This window comes from Ambystoma mexicanum, chromosome 2q (genome assembly GCF_040938575.1).
Source record: "Ambystoma mexicanum isolate Mex_15411 chromosome 2q, UKY_AmexF1_1, whole genome shotgun sequence".
Taxonomy (NCBI): Eukaryota; Metazoa; Chordata; class Amphibia; order Caudata; family Ambystomatidae; genus Ambystoma; species Ambystoma mexicanum.
The window spans coordinates 1364041723-1364066517 of NC_090924.1; the positions used below are offsets into that span (position 1 = coordinate 1364041723).

At 48.7% G+C, this 24795-nt stretch overlaps 1 protein-coding gene across 2 annotated transcripts in view; it reads right to left on the reverse strand.

The window, feature by feature from the left end:
* SNRK (SNF related kinase) overlaps positions 1-24795 on the reverse strand; it is a 247575-nt gene that overhangs the window by 105525 nt on the left and 117255 nt on the right. For both annotated transcript variants that reach the window (XM_069648838.1, XM_069648839.1), the window contains exon 4: positions 5301-5513. In XM_069648838.1, coding sequence (XP_069504939.1) covers positions 5301-5513 — 213 coding nt within the window. The remainder of the gene's footprint in view (positions 1-5300; positions 5514-24795) is intronic.

Below are 24795 nucleotides of genomic sequence, written 5' to 3' on the forward strand. Positions count from 1 at the left end.
AGTCGGTAACCGGGACTTCGTTCTCTACCGGGGAATCTACTATGTTTCCGGGTCATCCTCCTCTTCTTCCTGGTCCTCATCATCCCCATAGCAGCCCGTCCTGGTTTGCTCTTCTATCATACCAAATTCTTGGTCTCTACAAAAGGAAGCCTCTCCTTGATACCGTGAGTATGGTGTTGCGTAGGGTTGTACCTCGAAGGGTTCAGACTTCATCAGGGTTTCAAACCGGGCCTTCTTACTCGGGGGGGATAGGGTCAGTAGAGCCTGAGGGTGTGGCCCCTTGTGGATCATACGAGAGGAAATGTTCTGGATTTTTACCATAAAAATCAGCCAAAGAAGACATTCTTGACATGACCCTATGTCTTCACTGGACCATTTTTTGAAACTGGGAATGACTCTCTCAGCAAGTCTATGGGATTTATCTTGAGTAGCTTTGCTGGTTCTGGACCTATCAGCAGACCTGGGCTTGTCTGTCTGTTTAGGGGGGGTGAGTGTTTCACAGGTGTGGAAGAATGTACAGGTAGTTTCTTCTGCTGTTTTCCCCCCTCCCCGTGCGTAGAAAAATGTTTTCCCTGTCCCTTAGTGGCTCCGGAGTTTTTCGACGCCTGGCGTCGAGGATCGGGAGAGGTGTCCCTGTCCTTCGAGCGTGGGGCCTCGCTGGCTTTAATTGCGGGCTCCGCCTTCTGGAGCGCGGCCTGGGGGTGGAAGTCGTCTTCATCTTCCGACGATCGAACTTCTGTTAGCCTAGGGAGCGAGGCACTCTTGGCAAGAGTGGATGATTGCCTGGAGTCATGCGGCGATCTTGATCGAGAGCGCCCAGAGGACACCGAATCAGACCGTTCTGTCTGTGCCTCTTCCCGAGAACTCGACGTCGTCGAGTCTCGGTTGGACTTAGTGTGTTTAGTGTGTGTAGTATGTGAAGCGCTTGTGTCGCCGGGGGTCTTCCTCATAGCCGCCCTGCCGGACGACCTTCCGAGGTCGGGGACCTGCGCTCGGCTGTCTTTCGACGCTGTAATGCCCTCGCCGTCCGAAAGTACGGCGTTGCTGCCATCGCTGAAGGCGCCCTCCGCTGCCATGGCCGCCTGCCTGGCGTGGTGGGCCCAACGCTTCGTCGAACGGTCCTTAAGTGTCTTAGGTTTAAACCTACTACACGCTCTGCAGTTCGCTTCGGGGTGGTCCCTCGGCAAGCAGAGATTGCACGTGGCGTGCCTGTCGACCCAAGAGTATTTGCGGTAGCACTTGGGGCAGAATTGAAAAGGGGTACCCTCCATACGCACCTTGAGGCAGCGGGCTGTTAAGTGTAGGAAATGTATAAGGTGTACCTATATACCAAGAGTGTAGAGTATGTACCACCCCCCACTCTCCCTACTTGCAGGGCCGAGGCCAGCGGCCTACCGAGGCCCAAATCCGTCATGCAGCAGCCGACGGTCGATTTCTTCTCCAGCCGGCGTCGAGTTCGACGTTGGGGTGGGGAAGGATGTCAATAGATTATTATTTTAAATTTTAGCAAAAGTATGGCTAAGGCCAGGGGACTCCGCAAAATGCTTCCGACCAGTATGACGGAAAAAAACAATCTGAGGATCCTAGACGCGTGAGGGATCTTGGGTACAGTGGACGTCACACTATGGATAGTATTACTGGCACGCCCTGTGTCGACGCCCATTTTCGAGTTACGAAAAACAAACTGTAATACTCCGCAGCTTCCACTAGATGTCGGCCTATGCACAGCATGTGATCTAAGCAGATCCACAAGCCTCAGAAACATAGTTACATACAATGATAAACAGTTACTTTGAATGTGTTCTCTCTCAAAGCATATTGCTCCTAGTTAGATAAGAATTTCATATTTTTGATAAATCTTCCTGAACTGTCTCAACCCCAGAATGTTTTGCTTGGACTTGGAGATTATTTATCCTTGTGCCTAGGTGAGGGGGAAATCATTTCCCCCCTCTCACCTAGTCTTACTCTTTATGGTTGACCTTTTTTATGTCTCTCCATAGTAGATGGTTGGAGTTGTAGTTTCCTATAACTTGACGTTTTAGTCTCATTACTTGCAAGCGGTTAAATCAGCCTCAGTAATGCACAATGCTAAAATGATAGGTGCCTCCTTTTTTCACCATCTCTCGTTTTCTTTTTGTTTCCAAGGTCTCAGTAGAGGATGTCTTCGGTGGGAATCATTTGTATTCACCACCCAGCCTACAGTGTGTCTGAGAAGGTAAGAGTTCCTAACTCTGCACCCCTTTGGCTTCCACCATGCGTGAATGGGAACCAACTCCCAATTGGGGGCTCGCTCTCCTGATTGGACCGTCAGACCACCCCTTTCTGTAAACTGTAGGGAGAATTTGTGCTGTAGTTTGTATTAAATACTCTGGGACCTTGAAGCTGCTGACAAGGTTGACCACTGGAGCTAAAACCAAAGATTAAGAAAGGACTGCTGTAGCGATTTCCAGCAACCGGAGAGCCTGCTGTGTAACTAGAGCCTGAGGTAACTTCCTTCCAATCGACCCAAGGGTCACGAATAAGACAACGCTTATCCAGAGGCTGGTGAGATCCACTAGTCTCAAGAAGACCTATATTTGAGCCATCCTACAACATGCTGCGACATTGGAAACCCCCAATACCCTGGGACCTTGCATAGTCTTCAAGTTCGAAACAGTCCGAACCTTTGGTGGCCTCCTGCCAGATCTCTAGAGGCACGATTTGAATCCTTGAAGTCCGCTCATTTGAGTGCAGGACCAGATTAGTGAAGAGAATCTGACCGGTGATCTGGCTGCTGTAAAAAGGCACCAAATCCACAGAGCCGCGAGCATCTGTGAAGAAACCATTGCTGGAATCATATTCTGACTGCAGCTGTAATTTCCCTTCCAGTGTCCAGTTCTTACTTCTGCAGACCAAGAATCCAGGGAATCCAGGGACCAGGTCCTGTGCTGCTGCATCCTGAAGGCATCCACCCCAAGCTCTTCTTTACTCCTGAGGTATTGTGTGGGCTTGGGTATTACTTACCTTAAGTCTGTTGTGCATCCTGTGAGACCGAGTGGGTGATTCGTGTGGTTGGGAGTTTTCCTCATACCACATGCCCAGGCCTAATGCTGGAATACATATAGGGTGCCTTCTGCGAAGATCTCCTATGGAACTTTCTTTCCTGCAACTGAACCCTATCTCAACCGGCCTACAGCTGGCACCTAGATCACTAGGGTCCCTCTTCTGCCTCAGAGAACTCAAAAGTCAAGGGAAGGACTGGATAAGCAAGGGATTCTGACTTTAAAGTATAACAAATGGAAAGGTACTTACTTGCTGAATATGTTAGTGTGGTAACTATCTCTGTGAAAGAAGACGTTAGAAAGTGTCATTAAGTTTATGCTTAACTTCGAGTTACATTCTGCCCGTCTAAAAAGTATATACTTTGCTTTACTAACTTTGAAGGCGTTTCCACCCTTCTAAAAAGTAACACGGGTAGGTACTGTTTTATCATTGCTTACCTCAATGAGCGTAAAATCTTACCAAAAGGGTTTACCTGCCTTGAATAACACAATATTCTTAAAGTGTAAATTGGGTGTTGCTTTTCCTTGCTTTATAAAGACCTAAAACAGTCTTAAGGTTTTACACCTACTTTTAAGTAGCTCGAGGCACCTTTAAAAAGTATACAGGCCCTACTCGCCTTGATAAACTGCTGCTCATTTAAACTTGTAACCCTGGGTTATGCTTCCCTAAATTGCTTTGGTGCGATTCTAAAAGTTTCATAAAGTTCTTACATATCATAGAAACTGATAGATACACTTCTTAAAAAGGTATACTGGGTATAACTAGCTATTAAATAAAAGATAGTTATGTGCCAATAGGTCAATTTACTTACCTCGAAATACATTGTGGCTTTCTTAACGTGTAATTGGGTTTTACTTTCCCTGCTTTGCTTAGTGCATTCTAAAATAGTTGAGTGTTCCTACCTATAATTGAGTACCTTGAGGCCCCTCCAGAAAGTAGGAGTTGTTTTATTAGCTCTGAACGGAATTCTAAAAAGTAATGCTGCAAGATGTATACTTGTAACAGGGTTGGTTTATTATATGATTTCATAACCGAGTGTCACTGCTTGACTGACCGGGTCAACTACCCTTAAAATACTGATTGTAATCTAAATGTATATCTAACCTGATTTTATTCCCAAGAATAGTATATTACCATCCTAAAAATATAACCTTAGGTTTGATCCCCTTGACTTCCTTCATGCTCCTCTAAATAAGGTTATACCTTGGTTCGCATACCACAGGGTATGGAGTTGTTTTTTATGATTGTCTTTATACTATTGAGTAAGTACTTACAGTACTTACTCAATAATTACCTGGGTCTACTTGTATTTAAATAAACCCCTTATTTGTTTACAAAACAGAGTGTTTGTGTTTCTTTGGACCATATGTATGCTATCATTTCTTTACAGCACTCTCTCCCTCCTAAGATAAGCCTAGCTGCGCTGTCCATGCTACTCCCCAACCCCGACCCCATTGCCCTGGTGGTACAGCCTTATACTAAGAGTGGAGCTTATTTTCTGCCTCAGATGTATGGTTTTACCCTCTCTTGGAAGGAATGACCTAAGGAGTAAGTGTGCAAGCTCTGGAGATCATTCTTACAGCACCTCAAGGGGCTGTATTGTGGAGCATGTGGCATCCCTTAGCCTCCAAAATTCCTGAACCTTCCCTTAAAGGTTCAAAGAAAACGGTCACCTTGTCACACTAGGTGTGTATGTTTCTATACTCTAGACTGCTTCCTTTCAGTCAAACTTCAAAATAACAGTCAACAAAAATGGACCTATATGCAGTTATCACAAAGGAACAAAAGTAGAAATAAATGCAAACTATATCCTAAATCAACGATGAACTAACTTCAAACTTAGGCAGAGACACTTATTACTTGAAAAAAGGTCCTTTGTAGGTTTTTTTCTTCAAAACATTTTAAAAAAGATAGTGCCCATGTTAACAGGCATTGAAACTCCCACTGCCAGAGGGACAACTGGGGAGATGGTGGTCAACTCAATCCCTCTTAAGGGGGTGGAGGGAGTGGGGTGTTGGAGATGGGAAGTAGGGCATGAAAAAAGATCTATCCTCTAAATGCACAGTCTAGCTCTGCAATAAAATGCTTTACCAATTGATTTCAGTTTCCAAGCCACAAGGGCAAACATCAGGAGATTCTAGGACACCCTCATAAGGTATTAGGATTAAGCATTGCCCGTTTTGCTAGCGTTTATATTCTGCAGGTTTGATAACATTCCCCCAGTCATGAAATAAAAATGATCCATCTTTGCAACTTACTCCACAATGGTATCGCGGTCAGCTATATCTCCAAGGACCATCCTCTGTATTATACTGTTGTGCTCCTCCTCTGAAAGGTTTTTGTAGGAAACCAAAGGAATATTATATTTTGTCGCAGGGGAAGGATCAACTCCTTGAAGCCATGGATGGTTCTCAATTTCTTCCAAAGATGCTCTTCGCTTTGGGTCTCTTTGCAACATTCGAGTAATCAGACTAGAAAAGAAAGTGCATCCATAAGAGGCCAGGCCCACCATTCTTTAAACTTGCATAACACATGCTTTTAACATGTATAGAAAGGACATCCAAATGCCCTTAATGAGCAAATTGTTTAAAAAATGCAATATTACAAAAGCACTCATAGTTGAAAACTTACAAGTGGCTCAATTTCAAGTCACTGAGCATGTCGTTCGAAGTAATAATCTCTAACCCTAGAGTTACCAGGCAGATGGGAAGATTCCACAAACATAAGAACAGTTCACAAAGACTGTTACGAAGACATACTCAAAATAACAGGGAGCAAAATTAACAGTCATAAAAGGGACTTGCCACCTCCATTCTATAGCTACAGACAGCACACAATGTTTTACTTGCCAAGAGTATCACTAGCCAGTGGCTAGTGGCTAGTGGCATGTGCGATTTGTGCACCCTAAAATTAATATCAAATTGTAAATGTACAAGCCACTTTTTTTGTTTTAAACGTGAGGCACATATACCACAAAACAGAACACTAAAGTTCAAATTGCCATTAATATAGGTCAAATAACACTACGCATTACAAAAACACTTACACAGTTTAAAAGTCCATAATGGAACGGTCACCCAATGTATTGTTTTTTTACATGGCATTACCAGACAGGTGGGGCAAATCCTCAAGAGCAAGGACATAGTTCACATAGAAGAGGCTGAAAATACCCTCAACGGATTAAAAAAACATGGACAATTAGAAAGTCCGCTGGCAGCATTGTGAGCAGTACAAGGTGGAACTTGAGCATGGCCAGTTGGATCGGGAGCATACACCAGGACCCAGGTTGCAATGGGGATGGAGATAAGAAAATCACAGCCAACCAAAGATAACTAGGGAAGGTTGAAAAGCAGCTCAGAATACACCATCCATCTTGGACTAGGGATAAGAATGCCCATGCCTACCATAAAGTTGCACAGTAAGGAAAGCAGTTGTGGTAGGGCATGTGCAAGGCCTCAAATGAGGCTCGTCACCAGTGGGGAGGCATGAAAACTAACCAGAAGGAGACTGCTCAGCCTGGCATACATCAACATTTTTCAGCCACAGATTTATGTAAGCTGGAGGAGCTCTACTTCTCCAACCCTTTTCTCTCTAACACAACCACCCACCCAGTAACAATATGACATTTATATGGATTGCTTCATGCCTGAGGAGTGTTAGAATGACCCAATTTAATAGTGCTCGTTAGGGAGAATTAAGAGAAATGTGCTAATTCCCTCTACCTTAGAGACCCCCAGCAACTTTGCTGGATTTTGAGGACTTGATTTTTTTTATACCTGGAGAGAGCGAGACCCTTTTTCCCACTCGCTCACGTGTTTTAATGTGATTTTGTACTCTGTTTCTTTTGGTTGTGGAGTCTGACAAACTCCATGGGCATCATCTTTTACATTGTGTCACACAGAACCTTCAGTGCAGTGACACAGGGAAGCCTTTCAGATTTCCCATAGGTTTAAATACCTTCTCTGGGATAAAATGCTGTTTCCCAGGTGAGTAATGTTAAATTGACTTTACTTACATTTGTAACTTTCTATACCCATCACACACCATCTTACAATAGGGTGCTGGAGGGGTTACTTAGTATCCCCTTTGTCTAGCTTCTCATGTAACATTTTTATGTTACCCTTTCTTCACTGAATGGCTGGTGGCAGTGGTTTTCTTTTTACTACCATTATGGGATTTTCCCGCGGGCTGCATTTGCAACCACGGTAAAGCACCCATGGGTGCCATTTGTTTTCAAAATGTCCCTGGTCGTCTTTTTTTCGCTAATTTTTTTTATAAAAAGGAGCCCGGAATCTTAGAAATAAAACCGCAGCTTTAAAAACGTATTTATGTTTGCGGTCGCTTTTGAAGCGACCGCAAACAAATACAACGTTATTGTGTTTGAAAACGCTGCGGAGGAGCCTGAGAAACTCTGAAAGAAAAATCGCAGCGTTTTTCAAACACAACCGCGTGTGTTTCTGCCTGCCTTGGCTTTCACTTTGGGTCTCCGGTGCTCCCCCAGTAGAGCACCGGAGACCCAAAGTGAAAGCCAAGGCAGGCAGAAACACACACGGATGTGTTTACATGCCGCGGTGTTTCTGCCTACAGCTGATTTCCCATTTGGGGCTCTCGGGCTCCCCATGGGAGGCCCGAGAGCCCCAAATGGGAAATGCTAAATGCTGCAGTGTTTCTCCCCATGGGGAGCCCTAGAGCCCCAAATGGGAAAGCAGATTTAGACAGAAACACAACGCGGTTGTGTTTGAAAATGCTGCGGTTTTTCTTTCCAAGTTTCCCAGGCTCCTCCGAGCGTTGCTTCAAAAGCGACCGCAAACAAATACGTTTTTAAAGCTGCGGTTTTAAAAAAATGCAGCTAGTGTTTATTTTTATTAAAAAAATAGCACTTACCGAGATGCAGCTGCAGCTTTTCTGCCTGTAGTCTCCGGTCCCCGTCCTCTGCGTACATCACCAATGAAGGAAAAGCCACCCAGTGGAAGAGGCCCACTTGCCATCCGTGGTTGTAGAGTAAGTTCTCTGTGTGCCCCACTGCTGTGTGTGCTGCCTTGCGTCCATTTTTGCTTCCTCAAACTGCCCAGGCCCTTTTTCCCCTTGCCGCGCTCCTCGCTCCCTCCCCGCACCGGCTTCCTGGTTCCAAGCCCTCCCGCCTCCCTCCGCACCCACCAATCCTTGATTGGTCCCAGGACCATTTTACCCAGGCCATTACCGACCTTCCTAGGGCAGCCCTCTGCCCGGCAGCCTATCGGCTAAGGACCCCAAGGCAAAGGATGGCTCCAATGTGACGGCTCCAGAACGTATCTGCAGGTATCCGCAGGAGAAGGAAGAAGCCAACAATAAGTGTGGCAAGGGCGGGGACAGAAGTGTGCCCAATACCCTCTCTGTGAAAATTGATCTAAAAGTGTGACCAATAGACTCAGTGAAAGCTGAAGCTGAATTTAAAAGTGTGCCCTGTAACACCTCTATGCAAAATTAAATTAGAAGTGTGCTCAATAGACTCAGTGAAAGTTGATTTAAAGTGTGCCCAAGTCGGCCTTCCCTCCCGCCCCCCCTGCCCAAATCCACCCACCCCCCCTTCGCATTCCATACCATTCCCCTCTCCAAACACCAAGCCAGAGGGGCACGATGGCGTGCCAACCACCCTAAAACCACTCGTCCCCAGGACCCCATCACCGACCAGCCAATGTTAACCATGCCCGCTCCCCTCACTATCACAACAGGCACACCCCGTCCTGCAATCATCAACCCCCCGCCTTGCCCACAAACCCCCTGCCACCTTCCCCCCCAGACCGCACCCTTTCCCCTCCCTCAAAATTGCACGCCTAGCCCTAGCAAGAACCGAAGCTACATCCCTCTCTCCCTCCGATCCCCCTACCCTCTCTCACACTCCAATCGCTACAAAGAAATTAAAGAGAAAACGTACCTGGTCCCCCTCAATCTCTCAGCACTCCTCACCTCCCCTGTCTCGACCCTCCACCTCATTCCCGCATTCACCTCTTTCCCCCCGTGGCTTCACCCTCCCTAAAACCCCTCTCCCTCGATTTCTCATCAACTGCAACTGAAACTCCTAATCGCCCACACCCCACCTTCAGATCCCCCGAACCAAACCCGATCATGCTAACACAGGCAGCTGCCCAAAACCCACCAATTCTTCTGCTCGCCCTCTATTCCCATCGAGCATCTCCCCCCCCTTACCCCTCCACTCTCTCTGCCACCACCATTTCCGCTCCAGCTCCAAGACCAACCTCGCCTGCCGATGTAAACTGCATCCTATTTAATGCCTGATCCGTAGCGAAAAACAGACACTGCATCTTTGACCTCCTCGCCTCTGACAAACCAGACCTGGTTTTTATCACCGAAACTAGGTTCTCGGACGATTTGGCCCCAATCGCAAAAGAAGCATACACCACCCCCCCCCCCCCCCCGACTACTCCCTCATCCCACTGAACCGTGCCTCCAGAGGAGGGGGAGTAGCATTCGTCTTCAAGTCTCTCTTCCACGCCTCAATCATGGACAACCAACCTTCCATTCCTTCCTGCGAATCTCTCCTCTTGAGACTATCCCTCTCCCCGTCGCTCTCACACAGCTTCCTAATAATCTACAGGCCCCCTGGCTACGATAGACAATTCGCAAACAACCTCTGCGACTCTATTGCCACTCTTCAAATAAACCATCCAAACCTCACCCTTCTTGGAGACTTCAACATATGGCTTGACATCCCCACCAACCCTATGACACACTCTCTGGTTGACGGTTTGGACGCAATTAACCTCCAACCCCACATAAACGGCCCGACTCACTATAAAGGACACACTCTTGATGCCATCTTTAGCTCCAACACCCTGATTCATTTAAAGCCCCCCAGCCCTATCCTCTGGTCCGATCACTTAATTCTCTCGTTCGCCATTCACTCACCCGACCCCCTTCCTGTACTCGAATCTGAACCCCCAAATCTACGCAAATGCTGGAAAAAACTAATAATCGTCCCGGACCTAGCCGACGCACTCCTCCAGTCTCCACCACCTACCTGCCAACTCAACAAACTATCCCCCGACGTCTTTGACTCATGGCTCAACGCATCTCTGATGCGGCTCACCCCCTCCTGCAAACCATCAACCCGCCGTGGCCTCTTCCCAAGATGGTTCACTGCTGAGTTGAAGATCACTAAACAACTATATAAATACCTAGAACGCAAATGGCAGAAAGACAAAACCCTGGAGAACAGCTTGGCCCGACACCTTTATCAGTACAAGGCCGAAATCCGGAAAGCAAAAAAGCCCACAACAACTCCCGAATCGTAAACTGCAAAAACCCGAGCAAAGAACTCCACAAAATCATCTCCGAATTCACCAATCCGGCTTGCAACAAGACTGTCCCGACTCCCTCACAATCACTGTGTGACTCACTCGCCCTCCACTTTTACACCACAGCTCTCGAAAGAACAAATACACTAGCCACCAAACTGGCTCTCTTACATCCACCAAGCAATACTCCCCCCATACCAGCCGGCCCACCGGCTGCGACCACTACGCAACCAACGTTCGAATCCTTTAGTCCAATATCACCAGATCAATTTCTCAAACTTCTATCTGCTCGCAAAACATCCGGCTCGCCGATGGACCCTTGCCCAGCCACAACCCTCAAAGAAATGTTCGCCTCCACCTGCGGAGGAGAGCATGCAAGGTCCATCATAAATGCCTCCCTTTCCTCTGGTATCTTTCCCGACGCATTCAAAACGGTTCATGTCAAACCTCTAATTAAAAAACCGTCGTTCGACCCTCTCGAGCCCAAAAACTACCGCCCCATCTCAAACACCAGATTCCTTGCCAAACTCATTGACCTGACTGCCTACTCCCAACTAAATGCCTTTGTCGAAGCCAACAATCTCCTAGACCCCGCTCAATCAGGTTTCAGAGACCGTCCGGAACTGAAGCCACCCTAACCCCAATATGGGATGACCTCAAAATGACGGCAGACTCCGCGGGATGCGCAGCACTAATCCTTCTGGACCTACCCGCTGCCTTTGATACAATCAATCACTCAATCCTCCTAGACCGCCTCCACTCCTTAGGAATTTGTGGAACCGCTCTTAAATGGATAGCTTCATTCCTCAAAGATCGGTACCAAATAACGATACTCTCCACCTATACCTCCCAAGCCCGACCAGTTGACACGGGAGTCCCACAAGGAGCATGCCCTCCTGTTAAATCTCTACTTGATCACCCTCCCACCAATAATTCGCTCGCACAACATCCTGTGCTACAACTACGCTGACGACACTCAACTAATTCTAAAACGCCTGAACTCAAAACCCAACTCCCGACCTGACCTAGCCTCCTGCCTCCTCGACATAGAACTCTGGATGACCCAAAGTCACCTCCTGTTAAACCCTGCCAAAACAGAAATCATGGTATGTGGCAACTCCGAACTCCTCCCGCACCCATACCCAGGACATCCGCCATGGGCAACTCACCGACCCCCTCCAACTCAGTGAAAAATGTTGGATGCACCCTTGACTCTGACCTAACACGCTCGCGCCAAGTCAACAACGTCTCAAAGTCCTGCCACTACCACCTTAAAACCATTAGGCGCATCTTTCCATATCTCTCCTTTCCCAACAGACTCTCTGCGGTCCAATCAATTGTTATATTAAGACTGGACTACGCTAACCCCCTATACCTCTGAGTCCACACGTACCAACTGAATAAACTCCAAAGGGCACAAAACGCAGCAGCCAAATTACTACTTGCGCTCGGCCCAAGAGACCACATCTCCCCTGCCCTTAAGACGCTGCACTGACTTCCGTGTGCATCTCCCATCGAGCACTGCATAAAACCGGACCTCAATATCTCCAAGATAAGCTAAAACCCTACCACCCCCCACGCACCCCAAGATCAAGCTCAGCCGGTCTCCTAGTCATACCGAAGACAAACTCAATCAGGTTAGGTGGATTATCATTCTCAGCCTTGGCTCCCACGCTATGGAACTCACTCCCACCCCACTTCCGCCTAACTGAGGATCTAATGTCTTTCCGCAAACTGCTGAAAACCTGGCTCTTCCCATAAAACCATTCAGTACCAAACTAACCCAAACAGACCAACAGCAACTCAAGGACACCAATCCATCAAACCACCTGATGCGAGAAACTAATAACCCCTAATATAAACTAGAAGGGCAAACAATTAAAGCGAATAAAGTGGATCAAAGCAGTGAAACGGTTAATAAGAGTAAATCATACGGAAACAGCAAGAGATTTAAACTCCTGACATGAACAGAATGCATACGGAGTAAACGAATTGAACGGCTTGGATGAATTAGTTAGAAGGGATGAAACAGGTGGAACAAAGGAATGCGCTGAGTGGAAGAACAGCGTAAAACAGATGAATGTCCAGAACGGATGAACGTAAACCGGATAAGTGTGTAGAACAGATGAGTATGTGGAGCGGAGGAGTATGTAGAGCACATGAGTGTGGACAATGAACAGAGCGGACAGGTGAGGATGAGTGTACAGGACGGATGAAGGTATAGATCAGATGAGTGTAGAGAGGGATATATCGAACAGGATATTGCTGTTGAATGCGTGTAGAGCACGAGTGCTTAAAGCGGATGAGTGCGTAGAGGGGAGGAATGCGTAAAACAGGTGAATGCATAGTAGATGTAAGGGCATAGACCTGATGAATACTGGAGCGAACGAGTGCCAGAGTGAATGGACGTGTTGCGTAGAGCGGGCAAGATCGTAGAACGAACAAGCACAGATGGCGAGCCAGAATGCATGAGTGCATGGCACGGACCGAAGTGTATGGAGCAGACTGGGATGCATGGGGTGGATAGGAGTGCATGGAACGGACTAGAGTGCATAGAATTGCATGACATATATAGTATGGTCTGGAATGCAGAGAACGTTGGAAAGAGCATATAACCCATCATATCAAACCACCACACTTACTCTCTCCTTTACATCATCACTCAACTAGAACACAGAGATACTAAGACACCATTCGGTATAACTGTTCTCATACCAACATCCGCTGCTCACTCCACATCACTCTAATTAAACACTGCTGGTTACACACCCCCCAGCCAGGCATTCTCCTCAGGCCTAACGCAGCCACATCCGGTCTGGAAAAATCCGGCCAGAACGAACACATACTCCTGATCTCTCAACCACTACACCTACCGCTAAGAAGCAGCTATTACACAGATACCGCACGAGCTGCACACATAACCGGTGCTCAAACGCACCTTTTGACTCTCTACTGGTCTGAACTTCGGTTCCCAAGGGCGTTCAACCTACCAGCGCCTTCAGAACATACCAATGGTATATAAGGCGCTATATAAATGCAAAATAACAATAATAACAATAACTACAGCTGGCTGGCTTTTCCTTCATTAGTGCCACAAAAGCGAAAGCCAGCACAGGCGGGCATCCATTTCACAAAATGGATGCGCCCATGTGCTTGCTTTTGCCAATTTTGAGCTTGAATAGCTCAAAATTTTACATGGGAATTAAAAAAAAAAATAAGTGAGTATAGTTTTTTTAATATTGCCCATCTATTTTTGAAATTAAATTTTTAGGCGAACCATTCCTTTAAGCAGGCCAAAAGCTGCAGGAAGATCTTCCAGACACCCAGGAAGCAGGACTGACCAACCCTGAGCCCCATCAACAGAGTGTGGGACCCCAGATGCAAGGAAAGCCCATATTGACAGCCAGGAACCGCTGTGTTGCCATTTGCAGTAGACGTGAGGTGCTGAAACCCCGAACATCCACTTGTTTGAAGTTTGCCAATTGTAAGCGGTGAATGTCCCATTGTAGTGCAGGAGTCTCCAGAAGTCCTCCCTCTTGTCCCCAGGAACAGCGAGATCTGCAGAGCTGCACAGGAACAGAAGTCATCTGCTGCTTTTTCTTCAACCTAAAGGCACTGTACAGTCTAAGAGAACCTACCTCTTGTTGTGTAGCCATGTGTCCTTGTTGGAGACTTGCTTGGTTGCATGTGTAAAGTTGCTTGCAGCTTCTTTACTACACAAGCCTAATCAGTTTGTGGCCCTACTTTGATTTCTTCTATTTTACAAAGACTGTTTAAACATTGGAAAAGACTTTCTACTTACCTACAAGAAGTGCTTCAGTTAACCTTGACTTTTGCTAACTTAACATTTGCTGGCCTGGCTCCCTGAATGACTCTTCTCTCTTCTGCTTATGCGTTTTACCTTCCTTCCAGGAAGGTTTAACTGACTTGCATTGGGGGGTTGTATTGAAAGTACTTACCTACTTAAGAATAACAGTGTGAATACTTGTTTTATTCCGAACTCTCTTCTCTAACACTACACCCAAGAATATTCTAAATGTAACAGTGATATATAATGCCAACAGCAACCTAACTATTGAAGTCACCTGAGGTGCCTGTGTGTCATCCCAAATGGGCATTTGCTGATTTAGGTAACTAAGAGTGTGTATTTTTGGAGTGTATTTGTGTGTTGCTTTATATTGCTCCCTTCTGAAGAAGGGTTATTCTAACCGACTGATAAATGAATAATTGTTTAATCAATAAACCTTGTGTGTAAGAGTTTATTTGAACACTTGTCACTGTGAATCTCTGTGTAACTCCCCTATAGCTCACATTGACCCCTCTTGAGATAAGCCTGGCTACTCAACCACACGACCAACCTGCGTAGTACACACTTATCCAAAGGTTGGGTTCCTATTGCCAGGAGGTCAGGGTTGTTGTAGTGCACCCAAAGGGTACTGCATACAATCTTGCCTAACACTGGTGGCAGGCGATGAGGATCTATTGTAGAGTTGTTACACTAAGAATTTGCTTTGCTTTTGTTCAACTAAAAACCTTCAGAAGGCTAAGCTCCTCTAGAATAGCAATTATAACATGCCAAATATGGATAACTTCAGTCAGGATGCCCTGGTCATTCTAACAGAGTAACTGAAAGAAATGTGCAAGGCCGGGAGTCTCCCTGTTAAAGGAAAGAAAAATGAATTAATTGCAACATTGTTGAATCATCAAAGTCTGGGTAGTAGACCTGTTAAATCTACTAACCCAGGAAAGCTGGAAAATGATATTGGGGATAATTCAGAGTCTAACTCTAATGTCTTATGTCTTAGAGGAGTCAGAGAAGGAAGAAGAGTCTCAGGGAGAGAGAGCCCCTCGTTGCCTCAACAGGCCCTTTTGCCTCAACCTTTAGCTATTGTGACCCCCACAAGGTCCACCACGGAGTCCAGAATAATGGCTCTCTTGAGAAAATGAGACTAGTTAGAATTCAAAAGGTTACACATCCAAGCTGAATCCAAACATAAGGACATCAAACTAAGAGAAATGGAAATGCAATATGCAAGAAATTGTCTCTTGAAAATGTTTCTATTCCAGAGTCTTCCAAGTCTTCCAGTCCAAAGAGACTTTGCATGCCTAAAGAAGCAGCGAGTATGTATGATGCTAAACTTGATATTTTGGATTGGTTGGGTGTGTTTGAATCCAACTATGGGATTCAGGGTTACACAAGAAATCAGTTAAACCTTGGCTTTTGTCTAGGCTCCCCCATGTTGCAACTGAGGCTGTAATGGAGGTGGGGGAACTTGATAGATTGGAGTATGAAAATGTGAGGCTAGCTTTGATAGCTAGATTTGGGAAAACTCCTTCCCAGTACCTTAAGAGGTTTAGGACCCTCAAGAAGACTGATGGTACCCCTTGGGTTACCTGGGCGTGTGAATGTTTGAAAAACCTAGATAGTTAGGTGAAGGGTTAAAGAGCAACTACTTTTGAAGGAATGATGCCTGAGACAGTACTTGGCTGACTCAAAAGAGATTGATCCCAAGAAGCTAGCAAAAGCTGCTGACTTGTGGGTTGCCAACAGGGCCACTCGCAAGGATTCTGGGGCCACTCACAAAAAGGAGGGGAAGCGGCACAAGAAAGATGAGAGAATTCTAAAACCTCCCATCAAAGAGAGAGCCACAAACATAAGAAGGGTAAATACCATGGGAAACCAGGTCAGTCTAGTGAAAGCTCTGCGCCCAAACCAGAGGGAGGTCAGCAGAAACCCCCATTCCAGAAAACCTTTGGTAAATGTTATGCTTGTGGGTCTACTGACCATGTGAAAGGGGATCCCAGATGCAAGGGTAAACCTTCAGGGTTCCACACTGCCTCCTTGGCCTTTCTCCCTGAGGGAGAAGTACATGCGGCAAGTGGAAACTCATCTATTGGATGAAGACCCCATTGGAGTCTCAGCCAGTGTTTTAGTGTCCCTGGGTCTGTGGGAACAGCAGAATGTAGATGTGTTAAATTATATTCCAGATAACAAAGGAATATTACAAGGACAATGTACTTGTGAATGGTCAGGAAACCCCTGCCATTAGAGACATTGGGGCCAGCATCACAGTGGTGGATGAAACCTTCTACAAACCTGAGGATGTTGCCAAGGTACCCAAAGGCCCCCTAAGCTTGCTGGAGGCCCTTTCCAGATGGTTCAATACTACCAGCTCTCATCCAGTGCAACAATATGACTAAGAATACCAGCCAGTGTACAAAGTGAGGTGCCTGGGAGAGTCCTGCTGGGGAATGACTTACAATCTCCAAGTTGAATCAAGCACTCTCAGGCCTCCCAGTAAAAGGAAGCAGCACCAGACAAAGAAGGCCAAAGAGCTCACCTTGGATTACTCTTAGTAGGTTGTCACAGAGGAACCTTTAACGCCCAGTCCACAGGAAAAGCAAACTTCTATTTCCAGGAAGAAAGAGACAGAGGGGAAACCCAAAGTCTCAGGAGACAAGAAGAGTAGCACCCGGTACAAAACCAGGACATCCCCGAGAATACAGTCCCATGTCACACCTGTGACAACTCCACCAGCTGAGGCTGAGCGTGAGGTTCAACCAGAAGATGGTGAATCAGCTACTGATGACAGAGCTGGAAGAAGACCTTTCCCCTGGTGGAGATCTGTATCCTAAAGGCTGCAGACTTTGCTTGCAGAAGGGGGCCCCTGTAGGGCAGACTTCAGCAGAGGTCAATGATCCTACTCTTGAAGGACTTCGCCAACAGCTTCCCAGCTGGAAGGGCAAGAGCCAGGGAAACACAGGCTGTACTGGGAAGATGGCCTCCTATACAGTGAATCTACTGAGTCTACCCCAAAGGACTACAGAAGACTTGTAGTGCCTCAGGAGGTGGGACCTCAGTTTCTGAGATTCCTTTAGCTGGTCACTTAAGTTTTAAGAAGATCAAGGAAAGGATTTCTCTGTATTTCTACTGGCCCAAGATGGGGTCTGATGTAGATGGGTTTTGTAGAAGCGGGCACACTTGTCAGACATCTGGCAAGAGTGAAGCCAAGAATGTGGCACCTTTGGTGCCCCTCCCAGTGGTGGAGTGCCTTTTGAGAGGCTAGGAAGCGACATTGTTGGTCCCTTAGACCCTCCCACATCTTCAGGCAACCGATTTATATTGGTTGTGACCATGCTACCAGGTATCCTGAAGCCATACCTACGAGGACTGTTACTGCTCAGGCAGTGGCTAAGGCCCTACTTGGTATTTTTACCAGAGTAGGTTTTCCGAAGGAGGTTATCTCCGACAGGGGGGCCAATTTTATGTCCCAGTACATGCAAGCGATGTGGAAAAACTGTGGAGTGACCTACAAGTTCTCAACAGCCTACCATCACCAAACCAATGGGTTGGTGGAGAGGTTTAATAGAACTATGAAGAGCATGATAGGTGCTTTAGAAGAACCCCTTAGAAGAAAGTGGGACCTTCTACTGCCATGCCTTCTCTTTGCTTATAGAGAAGTCCCTCAAGAAGGGGTTGGCTTCGGCCCCTTTGAGCTGCTCTATGGTCACCGGATCAGAGGCCCATTGGCCCTAATCAAGGAGGGGTTGGAGAGTGCTCCTTCCCACAAGCCAATGAGAGTCACCGACTATCTGTTAGGTCTCTGAAGGAGACCGACACATGATGACAGAAGCTTCTGATAACTTGAAAGCAAGTCAGGCTCTGGTGAAGCATTGGCACGACCACAAGGCCAACATGGTTGAGTTTGCTCAAGACCAGCCAGTTCTAGTTATGGCACCTACAAGGCAGAGGGGAGGGCCTTACAGGACAAATGGATTGGACCCTTCAAGATTGTGGGAAAACTTGGAAAGGTTAATTATTTGGTGGACTTAGGCAATCCTAAGAAGACCCCAGGGTCTTTCACACCAACCGCCTAATGGCCCATGTCTCTAGACCAGAACTGGGAGCTTTGCTTCTAGCCTCTGATCAAGAGGAGGAGGAGAGTGAGCCTCTACCGGACTTCCTCAGGTGACAACTTTTAGATGGGAAGATAGGAGTTAATCACTCTTCTGAGCGGACACTGGAACAACAGGAGTGCAAAGCTCTGTTAAAATCAGTTTGCCCCTCTGTTTCCACTAACACCAGTCTTGACCCCTTGAGATTCACACTTATATTCAACAAATGAGGGTTGGAGAAATACCTTCCTGACCCTAATAATAAGAGGGGCTTCCTTGACTTAGAATTGTATTCTAAGGAGTCTGTTAGGATAGTCAAAAATAAACAAGTCCACTGTCATGTCAAAATTACTATTTGCAGCCCTCACACTAAGAACGTACACTAATGTGCAAAGGGGATCTTCAGTATTCTTCAGTCAGTCCCAACTTGCAAAATAGAATTTCAAAATAGTACAACAATAAACGTCAAAAGGAAGGACAACCTTACTTCCAGGTTGTCGTGCCTCTGAATGTTCAATGCAGATCTTTTCCTCTTTGAGTGTTAAATGGCCACTATCCTGCCAGGGACTATGACTTTGAAGTACGCTTTGGATCCTGCTTCATGTTGAGTCCCAGGGTTTGTCTTCTCTGTACTTCCCAATTGTGCATTTTCTTGCTTGACCACTACTACTTTGCTGGTCACAGCCAACCTGGTATATTCTCCTGCAAGGTGCAGTGCGTATGAAGATTGCTTTGGCTCCCTCAACATGTGGGCGCGAATCGCAGACTGGCCTTTCTTTAAATGTGGTATTCTTGTTTGATTCCTCCTCCTTTGGAACAGCCGACCTGGTATATTCTCCGGCCAGGTGCTGCGAGTATGAAGATTGCTTTAGCTCCTTCATGTGGATGTGAATCCCAGACACGCCTTTTTCGACTACTATTACTGCTTCTGCTGTTTCGTTGGTCACAGCCAACCTGGTATATTCTCTTGCCAGATACTGCGACTATGAGGATTGGTGTGTAGGCTTTAATTATGCAAATGTATGCATGTCCCAGACTCGCTTCTGTGTTCTTTCTCATTTCTAGCCACCTGGCCAACTGTCCCGGTCTCCCAGACCTCTGGAGAAATTATCAGTGCCCTTCAGTTTTTCGCAGGCACTTCATGTTCTCACAGCTACACTTCGCTGCTTGCACTGACAGTGGCGGCTCTGCACTGACTCCCAGCCTCTGAGCTGCGCGTCTGTTCCCACACGTGCTCCAGGCTTCCAGACTAGATGGGAGCTCAGGATTCTGACTTTCGCAGTCGTTCATCTGCGACAGAGCTTCGAAGGACACCTTTACCAGCGGGTAAGCATCCCATCCTGAGTGCTGTCAGCATCTATCTCCTCTACAGCCGTCAATCAGCTTCCTCCTGGGAGGTCCTCTCCCTCTTTCCCAGTCCTCCTTCCCTTTTTATGCTAAGAATGGTATCAGCCATCCTATGGCATCTAGTTGGCACACCTTGCTTCTGCGAAACCTGCCATATGGATCTGTCTCTCTTCATCGTCTCAGTAGCGTGGGCTTCACTCCTCATTAGGTGATTGTTGCTCTTCCTTGTCACAGTATTTCTTCGGCACGGGGCACTGTCTGTTCCGAGGGAGGTTGGGGTGCAGGGGAATTATACGCGTATCTCCCAAGGTGTCTTACCTCTTCGACCCGCTAAATACCACCGGCAGAGAGACTATCGGGTAGCATCCTAACCTTCCTATCCTTATGGGAAGGGTTGCCCCTTTAGAAGCAGTGACAACATCCTGGGATTCCTCACAAGATCAATTGCATAATGATGTACAGCATTAAATTCCCTGGCTAATATCTGCAAACAAAAAATAATTTTCCAAATAAGGACTGACAAATAGGTTGGATTATTCCAATTCAATGGACAATAAATCATCTAGGACTGGACTGTAAAGGACAGATTCAAAACGTTTAGGAAGAGATTCAATTCAGTTGATGAAGGCAACAGCAAAAACAATTCCTGGACAAGAACTGTATCTGCCCTTGGGAAAAAAATACTGTACATATACCATTCACTGAGCAGACGCAGGATACAAAAAGAAAAGCTACTAAGGAACAAGTTACTTACGCCAGACCCATGCTGGAGAACAACAGTTACAGTTAAGTAACTTGTTCCTTCTCCAGCATGGGGGCTGGCATGGATTCACATGCTCATGAATACAAGAATACATAGCAGTACACACATGCACAACCACGGGAGGTGGCAAGGCTCAACATTAAGCATTTCATCAAATCAACATTAAGCATCTCTTACCTCCCCACCAGGCCCACCTTCAGGCGAACAGGTTGAGCAGCACTGCTTGGCCGACTCTGGACTACTCCCCGGAATCCCAGTCGGCGCAGTAGAATCTCGTGAAGGTGTGCGTCGACCTCCACGTAGCAGCCCTGCGGATGTCCAGCAGGGGCACATCAGAAAGTAACGCCGTGGTAGCAGCGATTGCTCTGGTTGAATGGGCTCTCGGACAGCGGGCAACGGTCTGTTTGCCAACCAGTGACAGTGCATGATGCAGCCGGAGAGCCATCTGGAAATGGAAGCCTTCGAGAGGGCCTTCCCTTGGTTCACCGGTCCAAAGTTCACAGCTGTGATGTCTTCCGAAAACTCTTTGTGCAGTCCACGTAGAACTTCAGCGCTCTAGCTACATCCAGCAAGTGCAAAGCCCCCCCCCCCCCCCCCCGGCCAGCGACGAAGGCGACGGGAAGAAAACGGGTAACACCAAGGGCTCGTTGAGATGGAAGTCAGACGGCACCTTGGGCATGAAGGAGGGGTGTGTCCTCAGCACCACCCTCGTCTCGTGGAAAGTCAGGTATGGAGGTTTACAGGAGAGGGCCTGGATCTCTCCCACTCGTCGTGCGGAGGTGATGGCCACAAGAAACGCCATTTTCTACGACAGGAACTTCAACGGTGCAGAATGCAGAGGCTCGAATGGCGGCCCCATGAGCCTGGTCAGCACCACGTTGAGCTCCCACACCAGAGCCGGAGCCTTCACCGGCGGGAACGATCGGACAGTCCCTTCATGAACTCCTTCACCAGGCGATGGGACCACATGGATGAGCACCCTAGAGTTCTGGTGTAGTGGGAGATAGCCGCCAGATGGCTTTTGATGGGAGGCATGAGCCAGCCCCACCTTGGCCAACGACGATAAGCACGGCAGCACTTGAGGGGCCGTAATCCGCAGAGGGTTAATCTTCTGTGCGCCGCACCAGACAGAAAACCTCTTCCACTTATGTCCATAGCACTTGATAGTGGAGGACGCCCTGGCCTTTGCAAGCACCTCCTTGCAGTCCGCTGGGATATCGTACCCTCCAAACTCTAGTGCTGCAGGAGCCAGGCCTGCAAGTTCAGCGACTGAGTCGTGATGGAGGATGGCGCCTCCTTCTCTGGCGAGGAGATCTGCGCCTGTCGGCAGCTTGACTGGGGGGGACGGTGACAAGTCCAGAAGGTGCGGGAACCAGATCTGTCTCGACCACACCGGTGCAACGAGGATCATCCTGCATCGGGACCTCTTGAGTTGGTTGATGAGTCGCAGCAGCAACGGCGGGAACGCGTACAGGAACAGGCCGGCCCAGGGGAATGAGAAGGCATCGCCCATGCTCCCCGGCTGGGGAAACCTGCTGGCGAACCTCCGGTTCTTTGTGTTTGCCGCCGTCGGGAATAGGTCGATCTGGTGACCGCCCCATCGTTGGAATAGCCGATCCACTTGATCCTGCCGCAGCTCCCACTTGTGGCACGAGCGCAGCTCCCTGTTAAGCGAGTCTGCAATGGTGTTCTTTATTCCTGCCAGGTGAAAGCGCACCAGAAACATCCCCTGGGTGACGGCCCAGTGCCACAGATCCTGGGCCTCCTTGGATAGGGCTGGAGATCTTGTGCCTCCCTGCTTCCGGATGTATAACATCGTGGTCGTGTTGTCGGTGAAGATCCTCACCACCTTGCCGTTGAGGGACGGGAGGAACGACCCGAGGAGCCAGAACACGGCTCGGAGCTCCAGGATGTTGATATGTAGTGACCTCTCCGGGAGCCAAAGGCCTCTTGCGTGGAGATCTCTGGTGTGCGCTCCCCACCCCTCCAGGGAGGCATCCGTCGTCACTGTCTCCTGATGCGCCGGGGTCTGGAAGTCTGCACCCGCTGCCAGATGTGCGTGGGCGCCACACCACCGGATCGCTTGGCATAAGGTCTCATTGAGCGGGATCTGGTCTTTGAAGCTGCCCGCCGCTTGCATCCACCGGGCGTCGAGGAACTCTTGCAGTGGCCGCATCCGCAGTCTGCACTGGCGCACTAGGTAGATGCACGAGGACATCATGCCGAGAAGGGACTTGATGGACCTCACCCTGGCCACATCCATGGCCAACAGCCGCTGCACCTTGCCCATGATGGTCTTCGTCCTTTCCTCCGACGGGGAGGCCAGTTGCGCTACTGTGTCGAGCTTAGCTCCCAGAAACAGTGCGACCTGCGATGGAAACAGGTGGGATTTGGCGAAGTTGATGAAGAAACCCAGATCCGTGAGCAGCTGGACGGTCTTCACTGTGTGCCTGACGGCGAGTTCTCTTGTCCTTGCTCGGATGAGCCAATCGTCCAGGTAGGGGTAGATGTGGATCCCCTGCAGGCGCAGCCGCGTCGCCACTGGTGCTAGGCACTTGGTGAATACCCTGGGCGCCGACTTCAATACGAAGGGAAGGGCCTTGAATTGGTAGTGCAGTCCTTGGATGACAAATCTGAGAAACTTTCGATGTCCTTTTAGAATGGGGATGTGAAAGTAGGCATCCTCCAAGTCCAGCAACGATAGGAAGTCGCTCTCCTCCAGCTGCCCCAGCACGTGCTGGAGGGCGACCATCCGGAACTTCTGGGCCTTGATGTACTTGTTTAAACGACAAAGGTCCAGGATGGGTCGCCAACCGCCGGTCTTCTTTCTTACAAGAAAGTACTGCTAGTACACTCCGGAGCCCCGGAGCTTCTTTGGGACGAGCTCGATGGCTCCTTTCTTCAGCAACGCCCTTACTTCCAGCAGCAGTTGAGGGACGTGGTTTTCCTTCCTGGCCAAGGTCGGTGGAGATGGACTCTCACACGCTGACGAACTTCGCCAGCCGGCCTCCCGCCGGGGTGCTCAGGTGGGGGACTGATGCTACAGCCGGTTCAGTCGTGTTTGGCAGTGGCCTTGCCCTCCTTGGCGATGATGACGAGATCCTTTTGACTTGCCGTGTCCTCTGTAGGCCTCCTGAGACGAGGAGCGGGCCGCTTAGCAGTACGTCGAGGAGCCGCCGACGAATCCTTTGGAGGCACCTTGATTGCCTCCAGAGTTCCGAAAGGGCGGCTGTCGTCGCTGCAAAACCCTCCCAAGGCCTGGGCCGTCTCCGTGTCGGTCTTGATGGCCTCAGCAACTCGTCCAGTGTCTTGCCAAATAGGTTGTTCCCGTCAAAGGGTATGTCCAAAACTCTGGTTTGCACATCCTGGCGGAAATCGGTCGCCCTGAGCCAACCACACAGTCGAAGACAAACACAGTTGTCCAACTGGCGGAAACCGGTGTCAGCAATCTCCGTGGCCACCTCTCCTTCCTGCAGGATCTCCAGGGCCTCCGCCCTCTTGTCGTCCGGGAGGAAGTCCAGCAGAGGAGCTATCTTATGGCTAAGCTCCCTGTCGTAGCGGGCCACAATCGCTAGGTCATTGGCCGCCTTAATCGTCGTCGACGAGATGACCCGTCACCCCATGGCGTCCAGATTATTCCCCTCGCCGTCCGGGGGGCATAGGGGGAGGGGAGATTGAAGTCGAAGCCGTAGCCCCTGCCGCCTTCTTCTTGGCCACCGCCGAGACGACCGAATCCGGGGTCGGCTGCACCCTACGGCACAGAGGGGTGGAATCCTGGAACCGGTACTTCTTCTCGTACTGGTCTCTTGGCAGGGGTCATGGACGGGTTCTTCAGGAGCAACAGCCCCTCGTCCCAGATGTTGTCAAGTAACTGGAGCGAGAGGACAGTCTTCCTTTCGGCCTCACGCCGTTGATAGAGGACCTTCCTCCTTCTGTTCTTCGGGGCAGAGCTCGGATGCCCTGGCAATCATGGCATGAAAGGGGCCAATTTCGTTGGGCGGGGAGGCCCGAGAAGGTGGTGATGGAAGGCCCATCCCGTCGTCACCACCGTCGTCATCCGTCCCCCGGCGTGGCTGTCTCTGTTCCAGTGTCATCCCTAGGATTCAGGGGAAGGAGATGAAGGCTGCGAGGGCCGCGAAGGCTGGAAGTGGATGAATTCTCCTCTGCTTGTTTGGAGGGCTCCCTGACAGGCCAGGTTCCGCTGGATCGTCCGTTGGGGGGGGGGGGGGTAAGGGCAACCTCGTCGTCATCTCTGTACATAAGGCCTGGATCGCCATCAAGATGGCTCCCGACTTGTCCTGAGGCTCGGGTACCGGCTGCGACGGGCACGATGGTTGGGGATTGGAATCCTCCGCCTCCACGGGAACCCTGTCGGCACCACCATTGCTCTCTTCATCTGCCTCGTCGGGATCCCTCCCGTGGGACCGGACCTCCTCGAACTTCTTGTTGAGG